Source organism: Rhipicephalus microplus, chromosome 2 (genome assembly GCF_043290135.1).
Source record: "Rhipicephalus microplus isolate Deutch F79 chromosome 2, USDA_Rmic, whole genome shotgun sequence".
Classification (NCBI taxonomy): domain Eukaryota; kingdom Metazoa; phylum Arthropoda; class Arachnida; order Ixodida; family Ixodidae; genus Rhipicephalus; species Rhipicephalus microplus.
Genome location: NC_134701.1, coordinates 230,756,141 through 230,774,925, shown reverse-complemented (window position 1 = coordinate 230,774,925; position 18,785 = coordinate 230,756,141). Strand labels below are relative to the sequence as shown.

Here is an 18,785-nt window from a genome sequence, read left to right as displayed (position 1 = left end):
ATACATGTCGTTGTTACTTCTTTTATAATTCCAAAATATTTTGTTGAACCATTACCAGAGCGTACTAACATCTATAACGTTGCCATCATTACAAGACACATGTTAAGCTATCCGAAAGAGTAACAACTCTAAGAACACTTTCAATAAACATTATTTGGTTCTCGTTTTCAGATTTAGCTATTGTTAAACTTCTCAGCGCAAAAAAAATTTGACACCGAACACAAGAGACGGTACCAGCGCTGACTTACAGCTTATCCAAATGATCACGTTGTTTCTTGCAATCACTTTGCTTTTCTTTTTCTGTAGACTATATATATATATATATATATATATATATATATATATATATATATATATATATATATATATATATATATATATATATATATATATATATATATATATATGCGTCTTAGTATAGTAATAAATTAGTTGAAAGTCAGCGCTGGTCCTCGTTTCTTGTGTAAGTTGTCAATTTTTTTTTTGCACTGAACAGTTTAATAATGAAATACAAACAAGCCCACTCCCACACTTTATTTCGGATTTAGCGTCTGTTGTATGTCTCCCTCTTTCTTTCTTTTTCTGATTCTGTAGCTACAGATATGCATCCAATCACACCTCTTTGTTTTGTTGTTGTTGCTGTTGTCGGCATTTCTTCTTTACGCACCCAACGCCAGAGGTTCACACGCAATCTGTAAGGCGTTTGTATAAATTCAATGCATAAGTCGTTTACCTATGCCAACCTTGAAAAACTTTTTGTTCAGTCTTCTTCTTGGAGATTCTACGAGAATAACTTGGGCTGCGCAGTTTGAGGGAGGCAAGTACGAGTAACAGAGTCCGCTTTTTTTTTATCGTTTTTTTTTTCTCCCACTTTCATAAAATAAAGTAGCACCTTCATGGCGATGGTTAACGTTCAGTCGTGTTAAACTCGTTAATTCAGACTTTCAGTATTTTCTTTTTTCGGTAGAGGTTTTCCAACACTGCATTAGATTTTCTTTGCCGGTTTCACGTTGTATTGTATTAACAAAAAAAAAGCGCGTTCTTTGGTTACAGTCAAAGCAACGACAAACTCGCAACGGTACGTCCCTTTAATGTTACCGTAACCTGCACTGACATCTGTAACTGTACAAAACTGTATACGGGTATTTTTCTCACACTTGGCTTCCACGCGTGTACGTACGTATTGCTTCCCCATTTGTATTGCTTTTTTGTTTCTACGTATTAGGTTAGCTTTTTCTCATGACGATATTCATATTCAATAAACAAGCGCGTAGGTTGGCAGCTACGATTGCTGATGTAGTCACTTCATACCAAATATTTCAACACAAATGTGTTTTTATTCCTGGGTCCAGCAAGACATCAGTGACGTACTTTCGTCACGGAAATGACGTCGTAAATATCCATATAATCAGATGGAAAATAAAAATGGTTCCGAAAAGGAGTCAAGCCCGTGACCCCTCGCTCCGCGGCAACAGCTGTCGGGCATGTTACCCACTGCACCACGGTCACGCACTCTGAAAGCTTTACAGATGCACCATCTATACTTCCCTTTACTCTCACAGCATTCTTGGCCGGTGGAATCGTGTCTCTCCCTGGGAGCGGTAACGTAATATAATGCACCATTACCATAACCCTCGCGGTTAGCTCCTCTGGCGCGTCACTGCTACGCATCACCTCATTCGGAGAGTGTTCAGTAAGACGATTGCAACGCGAGGTAGCCAGCTTAGCCCGAGCATCATCCTCACTCATAGCATTACTCCATTTACATTATAAATAGCTCTGCGACGCTCGTCTGCCTCGCTTGACTGTAACAACGCATTTCCCGTTTACGCTCGTCTCGAGAAAAACCGCGGACTAGCTACAATGGAGACACAACACGCATTGTACTTCCGTCTATATATAGTTCAGCCGTGGCGCTCAATAAACCTTTAACATGCCGCGAGATAGAGACCGTAGCCCAATTCCTACGACCAATCAGCGACACTTTTCTGGCTGCCACATCACTTTCTCTAATTTCGCTCTCACAGTAGTAACTCTACAGCCACCACAAGGGTTTGTTTCACAATTGATCATGGACGTTAGTCATCGGGATAGAGATGTATCACCAATCGTCAACGTGGATGCATTCACGTTTAGTAGTGGTATAGCTGTCAAACACCAGTAGACATAGTGAAAGTCCGGCCCCTGATACCAATGTACACTAAGCATTCAACTGCTTATGTCAAGACCCGTTTTACTTTCGTGTTGTATCGATTGCTTTGACGGAGGGACTAACTATGTTTTTTTTAATACCAAACTATTTTCAACGCTTTCATTCAACTGACGTGTGAGGATATAGATAGCAGTGTATACTTTTTAGAAGAATAGTAGGAACTCGGCTTTGCACTGAAACTCAAAAACAGCGACACAAACAGCGAGATCTCTCCGTTACCGCTCTTCGTCATTACAATCGGCCACGCTGTGACCGATGTATCTCTGAATGCAAAACACATTGCAACAGTTCATATTTATCGACGGACACGATCCTTACAAATTCAGGCAGCTTTGCACTAGTGATCTTAAGCTTTAAACACGTTCTGTACAGCCTTTTATGTTTATCTTCGGTTTTCTTTCTCCTGCCTCTTCTCTTTGTTTTCTTTCTCTTTTCGTTTTCTCACTTTATTTATATTTATTTTAGCATTACTTCCTATCTTTCTTTCTTTCTCTTCATATTTCTCACTTGCTTTCTCTTTTCTTCTCTATTTTGACACGTGGTTTTGCCTGCGTTAAACCAAGCGGCGACAGCATACGGTAGAACACGTCCGCCTGCACCCCCGAAGTGCTCCACACTTGATATTATCATAAAATCGTTCGAAGAACAAGAGGAGAGAGACTTCTTTTTGGCACGAGCGAGCATGCTCACTATTCTACAGTTGGCTATGATATGCGTGGGTTTGCCAGCGTTACGCCACGCTACATGAGACAACGACAGCACATGAAAGCTCGGGTTCCTAAAGTGCCCCACACTCAATACACGACCTCCGTGTATGCGACACATGAACAGCAAAGTTGTTCCACCTCTCGTCAGGGCGCGGGTCGGCACCTGAGGAGGGCACAGAGCAAGTGTTCCCGTCCAGCCGTTCGGTAATAACCAAAGGCCCTTTGAACTTCATGCATATATAGTTCCTCTGAAGTTGACAGAATACCTCATAGCCCCCCCCCCTCCTGCACCTCATCGCCGATATGATATTGTGGCGTCCGACGGCAGCGGCGGTTGTTATAGCGCTTTTGTGTAGTTCGAAAAATTATACATGTATTCTTGTTGGCTCTGCAGCGAATACCACAACGAGTTCGCTTATGCAGCCACGGAATAAAGGCACCGACGTCGGCTTATTTGACGCTTTACAATCGCCGCTCGTAAAGGCGTCGTTACTGCTCAAAGCGACCGCCACTGAATAGCTATTAGGATCAATAGCGCGGCTTACACCGGAGAACATGGTGAATCTCTATATGTTAAGGCCAGCTACTGTAAAAAAAGATGTCGAAGTATGCAGAGGAAAACTTGGGTGTTGTTTCACTAAATAATCTTTTTTTCATTTTTGTTAAAGGAAAGTGTCACTTGCTAAATGCATTTCATAGATTTCATGTAATCACTGTGAGCGATATTTCTGCAGAATCAACCAACATTCACACACAACAAAAAATAGACAAACAACTATAATGACAAGATTAGCGGGAGATTACATGAAAACAAACGCGTTCTGTCTACATTACTCAAATCCGCTCTATGTCACCATCTCACTGGCAATCTTGCTTCACTGCAAATACAATACATCTATGGTGAAGTCATCTTACGGACAATCCTACTTCTCTGAAAATGCAGTACCTCTAGGATTGCGCTATTTCTACATCTTTAGTGCAACTACATGCAGGCAGTGAAGAAGTTTGTTTGGTTACTATGAAGCAGCCCACACCACCAAAACAAGGCTAGTGCAATGGTGGCGCGCGACGCAGCGGTGGGAGTTTCCATCCATCCATCCATCCATCCATCTACGTGGTGAAACTAAGAGGGCATATGCGCCACTTACGAATGTTGTACGATCTGTGTGCGTCTGCTGAATGTTTCTTTCCCAGTCATGCCGTTTACTTCGCTAGGGCAGATTAGATGTGCCCGCCCGATACAAAGGGCTGATGATTGATTGATATGTGCGATTTAACGTCCCAAAACCACCATATTATTATGAAATACGCCGCAGTGGAGGACTCCGGAAATTTCGACTACCTGGGGTTCTTTAACGTGCACCCAAATCTCAGCACACGGGCCTACAGCATTTTCGCCCCCACCAAAAATGCAACCGCCGCAGCCGGGATTCGATCCCGCGACATGCGGGTCAGCAGCTGAGTACCTTAGCCGCTAGACCACCACGGCGGCGCATGGCTTTCCTACAAGCCACTCATCTGGACGCACATTCTTGGATTTGCTCTTATCATCAATCCTTACTCGTTTGCTCCTATGTCCCCCTTTGACAGGCCAGAGCAAAATATAGCTCAGACTGACCTCTCTGCTTTCCTGCAAATTCTCTCTCGTGAAGAGTTCCACTGAATGCAGTTTAGACTTCAAAACATCGCTTATGTCATTTTAGCCCTCTTCAGATGTACCACTGACGGTTTTGCTTTAATATGTATAGTTCAGAATTGGTCCTTCTAGAGTAAGACATTTAAATACGAATGCTGCATAGAATATTTCAAATTTTATATTGGTATTTTGAATTATAGAGTAACAGATTTCCCGAACAAATGTGTCTCGAATATGATAGGCACAGCTTCAGTCTTCCTAGTAAAACTAGAAGTTCATCTCTACAAACAATGCAACAAAGCAAAACAAGCAAATCCAGAAGCATTACCATGTATTACATATGCTATATCAGCAACTTTTTCCTCATTTCGAAATATTAGCCAGTAATGCCCCATCCATCATCCAGCCTTCTATTCAATTTAATTTTTCGGGAAGTCAACTATTAAAGAAAATCAATTTCACAATACAAAATGTTTACGTCAATCATTTTAGCATTCAGAACCCAAACGGTACCTAAGTAAAAATGAGCAGGTTCTTCGCATTACAAACCTCATCAGTGCACGTGGAAGACAGATTTCATAGCCAGTAAAGTCTAACCAACAAATCAACGCAGTCCACTGCCCACATAAGTTATTCACAGTGCTTTCTGTGCCAAAACTATGATTACGAGGCGTGCCATAGTGGGGGAATTTAACTGGTCACTAGGTGTTCTGTAATTCTATCACTCCCACGCGAAAATGGTTTTTTTTTATATATCGTGGAAAAATAGTTTTTAGTAATTTGAAAAGTACTCCAGCACACATTGCAGCAAACCAAATTCTGCACAAATGCTCTTTTCAAAAAATATAATTTGTAGACCAACAAAAAAAAAACTCGACTGAATAAAAATGTGAAAAGTGTGCAATTTTTTATTGCCAGCTGGTAAACAGTGCTGTAAAAAACACTGTATACGCAAAAATCCAAGGCGTTGCTTCTTTGCTCATGCTATGCGGTGAAACATTGCTTTTTTTTGCTTTCGTGAAACACAAGTGAACTCGCAGACTTTTCTCAGCATTTTTCTTATTTTTTTAGCGATAATTTTTTTTGCCCATGTTGTGGATGTCACCTTTATATATCAGGTGTTCAATTAACTTCGTCTTTTCGTCTAGTGTCACCTTTTTCCATGAGTCACCTCACTCCTTATAGGTTGGCATTTCAATGTACGCATTAAAGCAAACTTCTTCGCACATTTGCACATTGTATAAAAGAAATGAAGAATATCGCACGCAGTTCTAAAACGTTTCGCGCTGCTTTGTAGTCAGGGCTAGGATGTGCTCCCGTGGGCTTCTTGTCCTGATGAGAAGCTCTCCAGCCGGGGCCAGCACACCACACCTCAGCAACGTGTGCACCTTGCACGTAATAGCTATACGATTGTGCACAAAGGTCAGCAGCTACGCACTTATGGTGGGAGACTACTCAAGCCCGTCCACAAAACCAACAGCTGAACGGCTGCGAATGTCTCAGGCTGATGCATTATATCATCATCGTGAGAGCTTGAAGCTGAGGTGTTGTGATACTCGGGCTCTAAGCTCTTCCTCGCTCAATTCAAGTATGGTTGCAAGAGTTTCGAGCAGCACATGTTTTTTAAACCACAGGTGCGCACCCATGTGCACGTGACGCCGCCGCCATAGGAGCAACTATAGTGACATTAGATGCGGCCCTGTGTCTGATATAACTATACAAGCAAAACCAAAGTTTTTGGAAACTGGCTGAGAAGGCCACCTCTAACTTAATACATATGATGGACTTTGGGAAATATATTTTAGTAGAGTAAGTTTTCCCTGTCTCCATGCAACTACTCTCTATTGAATAGCTGGCATAAATTACTGACAATTACTACTGCTCCACACCGTCAAATTCAGAAGCGAACACCTTAACCTGATATTTGGCTTGCAAAATTTTTCTTTGCAGAACTTAGATGGTACGGTAGCATAACCACGAGGGGCACGCACTCCTGTCAAGTTCACCAGCCAAGCGCATTTCCCAGTACCACACGCACATTGGTTCACGCAAAAGTTTGTCAAAAATCAACATGTTGCCAGAACGAGCCAATTCAAATTGATTTTGAAAGTTCAGTGGCTGTACTAACTACTAGAAAGTGCTGGTTGTACGAGAAACAAATTACACGTGTCAAAATTGATGATCCAAAGTGTTGATCACTACTGATCGATTTACATAGATGTGGTAACAAATAGTTAATGTGTGCATAAATATAAGCACACAAATAAGCTGAACCTCAAAAGCCCTGATGTTTATGCCTACAGTACATATGCATATGATGGCAGGGGCACTATTAATCACTCGAGCATCATTATAAGTGTTTATTTTAGTATAGCAGGCAATCTGAAATGTGCTTAAATTACCTAATAAGCTAGTATTAACGAATAGTAACTACTTATTTCATATTTCAAATCGCACAGCACAGTACCCGATTTGATATTCAAAAAAACCCCAGGCCTGCACGGAAGGCGCAACACAGGTACAGGGAAAGCTAGAAGAGTGGCATTTCAGAGCCTTTTCTAAACACTCATTGCGTAACTGCTGCAAGCACACTTCACTACAGCATTAATAATAATTTCTGGGTAGTAGTCTGGCATTTGCTATGCTATCTTTCGGCATTCTTCTAAGAAGCAAGGTATCCGCTAAACATGTGTAAGGAAGAACGACGATAAGGATTTATGCCAGAAGTGGGTATGCGCCACAGTTAATAGGAGATCAAGAACAAGCTTTTGTAATGGCTTGGAGCATTTTACGACCTACACGCTGCGTTATTCGCAATGTGTGACTCCTGATTGTTCTTTTGCTGTCCTAAAACGCTTTATTACTCATATTAACGAGATTTTTTTCCAGGCATCAAGCCTGCCTAGGGCAAGTTTGCGAACAGGTCCCAAGCACTGGCGTCGCTCAGTGGTAGAATACTGGGCTGGCACGCAGCGAACGAGCACCACAGTGTCCTTGGTACTAGTATTTTTTTTTCTTATTTTGCGCAATAGTAGTTACAGACACCGGCGGCCGGAGACAACTATGATGCCTTGTGTGACCCGAGTTGTAATTTCATAACAGCTTTCACTGTAATGTATTCAGACACAACTTCCAGAATGAGGGTAGGCAGTTGGATGCCTCAGCCACAAAAGTGAAAGTACAATTCAAAACAAGAGACCACTGATGCAATCTTGCAACTTGTTTACTCTGCCCTAGCTACAAAAACACAGCTCAAGGAGGTTGCTCCTTGTTCCTCTCGTACAGCAGGTAACTGGGGAAAAAAATAACAAAAAAACGGAATAAGTGGGAGGCCCGAGTTTTCTCCCGAAATCCCCAGCTCAGTGTTCCTTGAGGTCCCGAATCTTCTTCTTGTGCCTCTCTATCTCATCCTGGTGCTGCTTGATAAGTTTCTCGTGTTGCTTGATTTCATCTTCAATGTGCCCCTTGAGCACCTCAATTTGCTGAGCTTGCTGCAGGAGAAAAGTATGAAACAGGCATACATCAGTGCCTGAACAGTGGCGGAACACACGGTAACGCTGCAAATAAATGGTCATGTACTTGGTTCGAACACACTGCATAGATAAACTCTGAGGCTAAATTAATTTCAATATGAACGAAGTAACTACATCGTAACCAGTACCAGACACTTCAATCTTTAACATATCCCAGGAAGAACCCTGGTCAAGACATACATTTTACTTGCAATTTAATGCACGTTTCCACAGTGCATGGAAACTCGGAGCATTTACCCATGTGTATAGCACCTGCACTTCCCACAAGTGCCTTTCCCTTGAGACTTCTAGATCAGAAAAAAATTCAACATGTCCCGAACTGCAAGTTCATGTCCTTACTGACAGAGCTGGTGTTGTATTGGAGCCTGTGAAAACGTGGAACGCAGGCCCGGCGGAAAACAAGGACAGTTTGTTATGATCCAGTTGAGCCTCTTTATAAGAGATATGCGCCGGGCAGCAGTTCTCATCTTTTATGTGAGGTGTCTCTTATAAGCAGGGTAGCATGGCTCCATTTTTTTATCAACCCTTATTTCAATGTAGGCACAACAGCGCCTTTTATACTCAATTGTCTGCGACATCAGCATCATTTATAAAGGTGTTCCGACTGTACTAACAATTCGTGGAGCACAGCTCATGTTGAAGTATGAACTGCTACAGTCAAATCTTGTTGTAGCGAACCTAAAGTTAATCATTTTTTTCACATTAATGGCTGTTCCTAAATATTACTGTCCAAATGTCCATTGGTTTAATGCAAAAATAATTCACTATTACGAATTTTAGTATATCAAATGTTTCAGAATAACATATCAAATTCCATTGGCCTTGTATCTCTTTCAAAATAATAAGAAACGAAAGGCTACTCGCAGCAGTGAAAGCAACGCCTAGCCCAGCATCATCGGTGCCACTATCAACATCACTAAAATGCCTGCACATTTCTCTATGTTCCTATGCTCTTCAAATGTGCAACAGCCCTGACACCTACCCTATTACTTGTACTTGTTTTCCCCATCACACTTCACCTCATTGCCTATGCTTCCTCGGGCAGCTCTGGATGCACACTTCTTTTCTCACATTTAACCTAGTGGTTGTACCTTCACAATGATCTCCAAAAGCATCATGAAAGAAATGCAGCAAAGGTGAAAAGTGCTACACGAGTGACGATTGGGAATAAGTCGCGAGGATTACCTGTACATGCATCACGAACGTTTCTACACTACGTACAATTCAACAACAAAGTATGCACGTCGGCTGAGCTAATGACCGATAAGATCCATACCATCTGTTGCGATAAAAAAAGGGCCACGAGGACGATGAGAGCGAAGAGAATTTTGAAACAAGAGCATGCAAACCAACGCGAAGAATTCATATATAGCGTCCAAGAAGTGCATAAGAAGAATGCGCACTCTGAGGAGTTCATCCAGCAACAGTCGAGCTGCAACACCTAAGCAAATACCACTCTCTCGATTAAATAAACATGTTCTTGTTTTAGTATATTTTGTGTTCTTTTACTGCTTATAAGAAATTAATGCGATCGCGGAAGTATGCCCAACAAAGGTAGGTGGCTCATGTGGTTGAATTTACTTTTCTTGCGTGACTTCTTTATTTTTTCACAACAATGACTTTTCAAAATAAGGAATCATTTTTAATGTGTTTCCTTAGATTTGTTGTGTTGAGATCTAACTGCAGTATTTTTCCTTTATTTTATTTGTCTGCTGTATTAATGACTAGGTTTCACTTTTAATGTGCCAAGTAGTGACAAAAAAAAACTTGCAAAAAAATGTGATAGTAAGTGGATGCTTAGTCAGACAACCATAGTTTTTACCTTTAGTAACAACCTCATCAATTTGATAATTTTTTCTGCTAAGTTATTTATATTTTCGCTTTGACTTTTAAGAGCTTTTTCCAGCTCTGATGATTTCTATGAAAAGAGGGGCTTAAATAGATTAATTATGGTTATTAATTAATTATGGTGACTAATTAATTATGTAGTCTGCAGTGATTGCATGCACTGCAGACTACATGTATTGTCTGCAAGAAAACTGACATCTTTTGTGATAAACGCACCTACAGAAAATTAAAGATCTCTTGGTGAGCTTTTTAGATGTGCAATGCATTGTGAACCCTTAAACTCTTAATTTGTTTCCGACTACACATTGTTGCTACGGCAACCTGTAATTAAAAATTTCTAATTTTAATGCTCTGAAACCAAAAATGTATCATGAGGAATGTCTCAGTGCAAGGCCCAATTGAATGTTTTTCAAACACCAATACATCATATATTCCAAAATAGGTTTTGATGCTTCAAAATTACAATTTAAACTTGAAAACTTGCATCCTAGCCTACAGTAGTTTTCTCGCATGCCAGAAAAACGTTTCAGTGAGTTCATAGAAAGAGATTTACAAATTATTCACTATGCTATTTAGGTTCTGGCTGTCATTTTCCCTTTATGTGAAACTGTTCCAAGTGTCTGAAGCCCTAACGTGTGCTTAAATCCACTGTGCTTGCATATCGCCAATGTTGTGCATCGACCCCTTATATAGTAGAATGATTTCAAGTAGTGCACTTGAACAGATGTGATTGAAAATGTATCCGCCTCTATTCTACCGCATCTTTGTAGCCCCTCTATTTCTTCAATTTACTACTCAAATGCAGTTTTTAGTTTTCTTTATACCGGTGGCATCTTGTAAATGCCTTCAATTGGGAAACATGTGCTATTCACTATTTGTATTCTCAAGGAGGATAGAGGTGGCTCTGAAATGTTATGCTAAACTTCCTTCTTTAACTTGGAGACATTATTTGCATGAACAGTAGATCCAATACAAGAGTAAATCCAACATGTTCCTTGCCAACATTATTATGTAACAAATGCATACTTGCTCTTTTAAGGGGGTGTGGCATTGAAAATTATCTTTGTTATTTATGAAGCCCAAGGAATGAAATTTGGCTTGCAGGTGTCATATTGCCACGTTCCATTTCCCAAGTTTTTGTTATCGTCCCAAAACACCACACGATTCTCAGCGCAAACCGCGCCTGCAGTTTTCTAGAGGGTTCCGGACTGTAGTAGATCATTTCGATAAGATCACGCCCACTGTGCGAATGGTACAGATTGTTCTGGAACGCACGCCGCCGCCAGCGATAGCGCTAGAACATTCGACGGCGGGAGTATAAATGCCGACGCGCTTCGCCGCTTGTCAGTTGTTGATCGAAGGCCGACGCTCTGTTCGCCGCTATCAGTCTGAGACTGCTATCTGTGCGAGACTGCTGCTGTAATTGGACTTTCTGTTTACCGGGCACAGGTTCGCCCAAATAAACAGTTAAATCCCAACAAGAAGTCTCCTGTCTTCGGCCACGTCACGACCCCGTGACATTTGGTGGAGGTGCTGGGTAACGATCCCAGTACCTCTCGCATGCCAAGCGAGGATACAAGAAAGGTACTACTGGCCGCGTCTTACAACCGACGTCACTCGTTATGTGAGGACATGCCGGGACTGTCAGCGACGCAAGACACCGCCGACAAGGCCAGCGGGACTTCTGCAGCCAATTGATCCACCTTGCCGACCTTTCCAGCAGATTGGTATGGACCTACTGGGGCCGTTCCCGACGTCGGCTTTCGGAAACAAGTGGATCGTGGTAGCCACCGACTACCTCACCCGCTACGCCGAGACAAAAGCCCTGCCAAAAGGCAGTGCATCCGAGGTAGCTAAGTTCTTCGTCGAAAATATCGTCCTACGTCACGGCGCCCCGGAGGTCCTTATCACCGACAGAGGAACGGCATTCACTGCCGACTTAACTCAAGCGATCTTGGCATACAGCCAAACAAACCACCGCCGGACGACAGCGTACCACCCACAGACCAACGGCCTCACCGAACGGCTTAACAAGACGATCGCCGACATGCTGTCAATGTACGTCGATGTCGAACACAAGACATGGGATGCCATTCTTCCGTATGTGACCTTCGCATACAACACGGCGGTGCAGGAGACGACGCAGATATCTCCATACAAATTGGTCTACGGGAGGAGCCCGGCAACGACGCTCGATGCCATGTTACCCAACGTCACCGACGAAGAAAACCTCGATGTGAGCGAGTACCTTCATCGCGCCGAAGAAGCCCGACAACTTGCGCGGCTCCGTATCAAGAATCAACAGACGACCGACAGCCACCGTTACAACCTTCGACGACGCTTCGTGGAATACCAGCCCGGTGAACGTGTTTGGGTGTGGAAGCCGATACGCCGACGTGGACTAAGTGAAAAGCTTCTGCGACGGTACTTCGGACCGTACAGGGTGGTTCGACGTCTCGGCCCACTTGATTACGAGGTTGTCCCCGACGGCATCACGAACTCTCAATGACGCCGATCGCGACCTGACGTCGTCCATGTCGCACGCCTCAAGCCGTTTCATGCGCGTTAACAAACTGAAACAGTGTTTTTTTTGTATTATTGTTGTATCGTAATTTATTCATTGTACTTTCTTGCATTATTATTGTACCTTCATCTTTAGTTAAAGCATCGAGACGATGCCTTTTTCAGAGGGGGGCAATGCCACGTTCCATTTCCCAAGTTTTTGTTATCGTCCCAAAACACCACACGATTCTCAGCGCAAACCGCGCCTGCAGTTTTCTAGAGGGTTCCGGACTGTAGTAGATCATTTCGATAAGATCACGCCCACTGTGCGAATGGTACAGATTGTTCTGGAACGCACGCCGCCGCCAGCGATAGCGCTAGAACATTCGACGGCGGGAGTATAAATGCCGACGCGCTTCGCCGCTTGTCAGTTGTTGATCGAAGGCCGACGCTCTGTTCGCCGCTATCAGTCTGAGACTGCTATCTGTGCGAGACTGCTGCTGTAATTGGACTTTCTGTTTACCGGGCACAGGTTCACCCAAATAAACAGTTAAATCCCAACAAGAAGTCTCCTGTCTTCGGCCACGTCACGACACCGTGACAATATGTTGTGCTGATATCATAACTGAAATCGGTTTTGAGCTATCCAACTTTTGAGTTGCAACACTCGATATAATCTTATTGTCATTCCGAAAATGCATTAGCCAACTATACACAAGTTCATCAAAATTTTTGCATAAGCATATTCACGAGGGTTCATTTTGTGCCATAATGCTATTGGTTGATTTTTAATAAGTAAGCACACAAAATTTTTTTTGAAATGTCCTGCACATAATTTCTTACCAACAACTTTTATAGAAAGCCAATTACAAAAGTTCGTATGATGCACACACAAATATGGACAGCTTTATGGCACTCATCAACGCCTCAGATTCTAAGTGCAAAAAACGGAATGGCTATAGCTTAATTTATTGTGATATGGCTTATGGATGACTGGCAGCAACTGCGCCAAAAATGAAAGCTGAGAAAATGGAGCTCAAAGAAATTGGAGCTAGAATCTGATAAAATGAAACTCTGAAGAAAGCCGACTTTATTTTTCATTGAAGAAATGCATCTTTGTGGCTATCTTGAGCTCCAATCTGTCCTTTTTATCATGATGCCAATATGGTGGCACTGTGCCAAGGGAAAGCTTTATATTTGCATTTTGCTAAGCCCAATTTTTTCATAGCTTTTGATGACAGCGCACCAGTAAAATCTTTGTTTCTCAACTTCTACTACATATTTTGGTCTAAAATCACACTATGATGTAAAACATGGTCTCAGCATTACAGAAAAAGAAAAATATTGAAAGCTGAACATTTTGACCAAATGTACAATTTCCATTGCCACGTCCCCCCTTAAATGAAACATCAGTTAGAGCAGTGGTAGTTTTGTATTCTATATAAATTCACTTGTTGCTCAGCAAAACACATGTCCGCCGTGCTGACTTTTTTTTTTTATATTTCTCCATGTGCTGGTACTCCAAGGCGGCCACAATGGCTTCAGTGCAAATCTGCAGGTCAGACTGTTACTGAAACTGTGGGGACAGTTCTGAACCTTCGACTGAAATATGGCTTTGAAAGTAAAGCTTTTGTTGGCTTCTCCCACTCATATGCGCACATTCTGCACAACTGTCTGGCCAAAACATCCCCTAGAACAATGCTCGTGGCAACACTTCCTAATCCCATTTTAGCCATTGCACCTTGAACTGAGGTCAATTATAAAGGGATGGTGCAAGCTACGAGCCACCACCAATGGGGGTTTAGATGATGTGGTGTTGGGGCGGTTGTGCGCACATGTCTGTTGCAAGTGACCACCACAAGGATTGTTAACTCTTTCGCTATTGCGGGAAAAGGCGCCGTTTTTACTAGGTGTGAAAAGTAATTTTTTATGGCTAGATACTAACGTCTTATTTACATTGTTTGGTACCAAAATGTAGCTAAAAGAATGCTCTGTTCAATAACATAATTGTTGTACATATATTTATTACACATAATAAGAAAAAAATTTTATATAGAAAAGTTTATACAGTGTTTACACATTTAACACTTTAAAAAGGAAGATAACTTAAAAATAATGAGGCTAAAAAATTGAAGATATACAATTTGTAGCTTCTTATGTTGCAAAAAGGTTGTACAAGCTTCAAAAATTATTGCAAAAAACTGTTCTTCCCACAAAAAGAAAGTTAGTGAGGGCGCGTATCGTGCCATTCTCGAAAGCAGTTTTTCGTCGGGATAAAACAAAGATAGACCCCGCATGGTTGACACAAAACTGCTGTTTTCATCTGTGTTTTTCGTTTGTCGTAGCAGAGCTTGCAATTTCGGCCTTTTTGTTGCACCTGGGGCTTGTGTTCCAACTTTTTTGGAGGTGGAGGAGGGGGAACATGTCTTTCGTTTGTGCCCGGAATCTGGTTGATCAGCTCAATTCTAAATGCGAGCTGGTCAAAGCCAGTCTTTCATGATAGCTCATCTACTTCAGGGTGATCCCTCCAGTGTGTCTTAAAAAGAATAAAACTATTCACGATGGCAATGTCGATGCAGTGAAAGAACAGCGTCTTCCATCATCTCACGCATTTCATCAACACGTTGAGAAATGAGTTGATCCGACTTGTCAACACCAAGCATGCCCTTGTTGTACTCTTCTATCAAGAGCGGCTTCCTGACGAGAATCTTGGTCCATCTGTCTGCCCTCTTCACTTTTCGCGTTGCAATGACGTGTTTGTTTGCTGTGTGTGCTGTGCTCATCAAGTTTACAGCACGCTTGTCTTTCCCCTGCAAGTACAGCACGTCGCTGCATCGCATCCAGCAAACGTCTCCTCGAGCTGCTCTTTTCTCCAATGTAGTGTCTTTCAGCTGGGAGGGGAATCCGCGGTGATCTATGCATGTTGTTCCGCATGACCGAGTTTTTTGCTAAAGTAGGTGTACAAACAGAGACGTGGATGTGTAAAAGTTATCGAGGTAGATGATGTATCCTTTATCTAAGTAAAACTCGCAGAGGCGCGTTACGTCATAGGCGAGTACCTTTGAGCTGGGTGCCTCTCTCTTCCCAATGTAAACACTGAATTGGACAGTGTAGCCTGTCCTTGAGTCTGCGAGGACCCAGAGTTTGTACCCCCATTTGACCCCCTTGTCCCTCATATACTGACGGACTCCCGATCTTCCTTTAGACTTCACCATTCTCTCGGCCACACACATGTTGCAGTACGGCTGAAAAAGCTGCGAAGAGACGTCATTGATGTATTGCAGTAGGTTTGCTATCCTGTGCAGCTTGACATCGCGGACGGGGTCTGTCTGCTCCAGGTCCACGACACTTAGAAAGGCAAGGAACGCAAAGAAACGGCTTTTCGGCATAATATTCAGAGGCCAGAAAATAATTCTGAGGTGTTCAATAGAGATGAAGGCGAGGCAACTCAACAATTCCCATTTAAATGAGCATTCCAGTGCACTTTATCACTTCGTCGGGACTGAAGCTCCTCTACGAACCCTCTCTTTCCGGGTACGTCTGCCTCTCTAAAATATGCATCCACACATATTTGTTCGTGTAGTCGCAGATCATGCTTATCACCTGCGTGGTGAAAAACAACTGGAAGAAATCGACGACCCGGACGAAGCGCCGTGCGTTACTCCAGAGCGCGCCGCCGACTTCGACCCCTGGGTTTCGTCTCGGCAGAAACTGTACACGCTTGACAGATGCCGGCAAGGAATCACGTCCGTAGAACGTTGAGACCCTGAAAATGAGTAAAATTGCTGTGAGTAGACGCTCCGCCACTCATAACCACTGATTAGTCAACAAAGTGTGCTCCTCGCATACAGCACACTCACCTGTCAGACGTTGCGGTTTGACTTGACGCAACCTCGTCATCGGTGCGAAAATCTGATGAGTCAACATCTTCTCCAGACTCACTGCTGCTGATTACATCCTCAAAGTCGACTGTTGATGTGCTGGATTCGCGAGAAACGCATCGTCTTTTGGGAGCGTCTATGCACGATGATGACTCTATGATCGATGCACGCGCGCCGCAACCCGAAACTTATCGTGGCGGGAGAAAACTTCTCCGTAGCAAAAAACAAGCGAAACATCGCAGATCCCTTACTGTGTTTCCCACTTTCTAATCTAGATGGCGTTAGGCGCCCGTAAGCTGCGCGGCGGCGCAAGAATTCTAACTTGAAATGCATCGTTCAAATTGAACAATTTAAATAGGCGCGGCAGCGAAAGAGTTAACAAATCCAGAGGATGTGAAAAAAATGGAAGGTAAGGGTAGTAGCTTTTTGGAGGATAGAATAGGAATCTTCCTAGCAGAGGCATTAGGCTCGCCAGGTAAGCAAGGACGAATTCGAAGATAGTGTAATCAAAGATATTCGCTAGCCTGGTTGACTATGGCGTCAGTGTGTGTGTTGTGGAAGTTGTGCAAAACCACCAAACTCACATGCCTCAGAGCACTCCCAAACAGAGCTGACCAACACAAATGTCATGAGCAGTTCTGCCAAAGCCACCAAGGTGGTATAGTTGTTAGAGTGCTCAGCTGCTGACCCTAATGTCACAGGTTTGGTCTCTGCCACAGCAATTGCATTTTGATCTAGGCAAAATGAGGCCCCCATTGCTCAGATTAGGAGCATGATAAGGAACCCCAGGAGGTGAAAATTTTCTGGAGCTCTCCACTACGCTGTGCCTCATAACTATATTGAACTTTTGGAACGTGAAAACCCAGTGATATTTATTCTGCTAAGAAGCTATTTCCTCCAGTGGTTCCTGCACACTTTTCATTATCTTGTGCCCTTCTCCACTTGAGTATGTGAACAAGTAGTGAAGGGCGCAAGGTGCATGCAAAGTGTCCCGTGGTATGCAAAAGCTCTAGAGTCACTCGAACTAACCAGCTTGCGGAAGTACTCTTCCTCCCTAGCCGCCTCCATCTTGCCAAAGGCACCGCCAGCTTCACGGACGCTGCCACCGGTGCCGCCACCCTGCAATAAAAATGAAAGACATGAGTGGCATCCATCAGTGCACAGCTTTTTAAACACAAATACTCATAAGACTACTATCGGAAGCAATGTTTACAAACAATGAACCGAACACACCATGAACATGGTGAAGTCTTGTGTGCCCAGCATGTTGCTCAAATGCACTGCTCAGGAAATGGCAAAGCAAGTCGTACTAACTGAGAATAGAATGAAAGTTAGTTCTACACGTGTGCAATCTGAGTTAACAGCACAGCTGGCAAGTGCCACAACCTGGCGAATGCAGGCTTGAGTTCTTCCTTCATCTTTGTGTCTTTTTTGCACTATGATCTATTATTTATTGTCTGAGTGTTGCCATCACCCCCTTCCTCTTATCCCCACAGTTACGTCAGCCTTTCTTACCCTCAGTTACCATTCCTACCTATTTGTTAAACTATACTAAACAAGGCTGTGATGCTTTATCCCCGTCTCATTTCCTTCGTTCTCATCCTCATCTTCCTCTCCCACCACCCTACTATGCTACGCCGCGCTAGGAGCTGCTTGGCACATACCCGCTGTCTGTGGCGCATATACGCATTTCGTTTACACGACACCTGATCTACCTGAAGCTTGAACAGCTCTACTGTTAAAAGCATACTTTAGACATTTATCATGCGTGCGAAGCGCCGGCGCCAGTAGCACGCGGTGCACAACATGAAGAAATAAAACGAAACCTGCACTTACCTTCCCAGAGCCACTGCCCCATTCGCCGGACTGTGACTGTGAAAACCGAGTTTGGCTGGAACAAGAAAGATGAGCACCATTAATGGCGCAACCAACACGCAACTCGACACGTCCCCAGAAGCAGTCTGTTGCAAAATGTGCATCATTCAGCCGGCATGCGCGGTTTTTTGGGGCATAAGACGAGGCAGCGTACGTCTCCAAGGCGGATGAACACTGAGACTCGAAATCTAACGCAAACTGATGTTTAGTAAGCAGGCAACGACAAGGTAAAACAGGCGTTGACCCTTCAGTCTCGCTAGGTCGTCTAGGGCTACATGAGCGCATAACGAAAGTCTTGCAAACTGCGCGTGCTACCGCCAAAGACAAGAGCAGCTTCTCGAGTGCACCGTTGAAGTTTATTCTTTCTTTTCTGGGCACTAGATGCAAAGTCAGCATAAGGCACATACCTTAGACACGGCAGAAATCTTAAGCTCCTCACGACCCGGCTAGTTTGCTGCAACGCCATTTTGCCAGTGATGCCAGAGAACACCTTCGCAGAAAGTTAAGTGCTGCTTTCAAGTCAATAATTTTAGATTTGCTGTCTTTTTATATATCACAAAACATATTGAATTAATAAATGTTTACATTTGT

General features: G+C 43.2%; 1 protein-coding gene across 1 annotated transcript; it reads right to left on the bottom strand.

Moving 5' to 3' along the window:
• Positions 1–7,760: 7,760 nt before the first annotated feature.
• Positions 7,761–18,755, bottom strand: LOC119170300 (ATPase inhibitor mai-2, mitochondrial). The gene is made up of 4 exons (XM_037421430.2): positions 18,602–18,755; positions 18,156–18,210; positions 17,349–17,438; positions 7,761–8,046 (listed from the first exon to the last, which is right to left on the bottom strand). Exons 1-4 carry the CDS (start codon positions 18,658–18,660, stop codon positions 7,915–7,917), a joined length of 336 nt encoding a protein of 111 aa, XP_037277327.1. The 5' UTR covers positions 18,661–18,755; the 3' UTR covers positions 7,761–7,914.
• Between the last annotated feature and the right edge of the window lie 30 nt (positions 18,756–18,785).

Bases quoted from the DNA above. Each gene is read 5' to 3' on its own strand.
- LOC119170300 (XM_037421430.2), bottom strand. From the start codon at position 18,660: ATGGCGTTGCAGCAAACTAGCCGGGTCGTGAGGAGCTTAAGATTTCTG. The intron at 18,211-18,601 runs GTATGTGCCTTA...TTCTTGTTCCAG, and splicing joins AGATTTCTGCCGTGTCTAAG to CCAAACTCGGTTTTCACAGT. The intron at 17,439-18,155 runs GTAAGTGCAGGT...TTTTTATTGCAG, and splicing joins GGGGCAGTGGCTCTGGGAAG to GGTGGCGGCACCGGTGGCAG.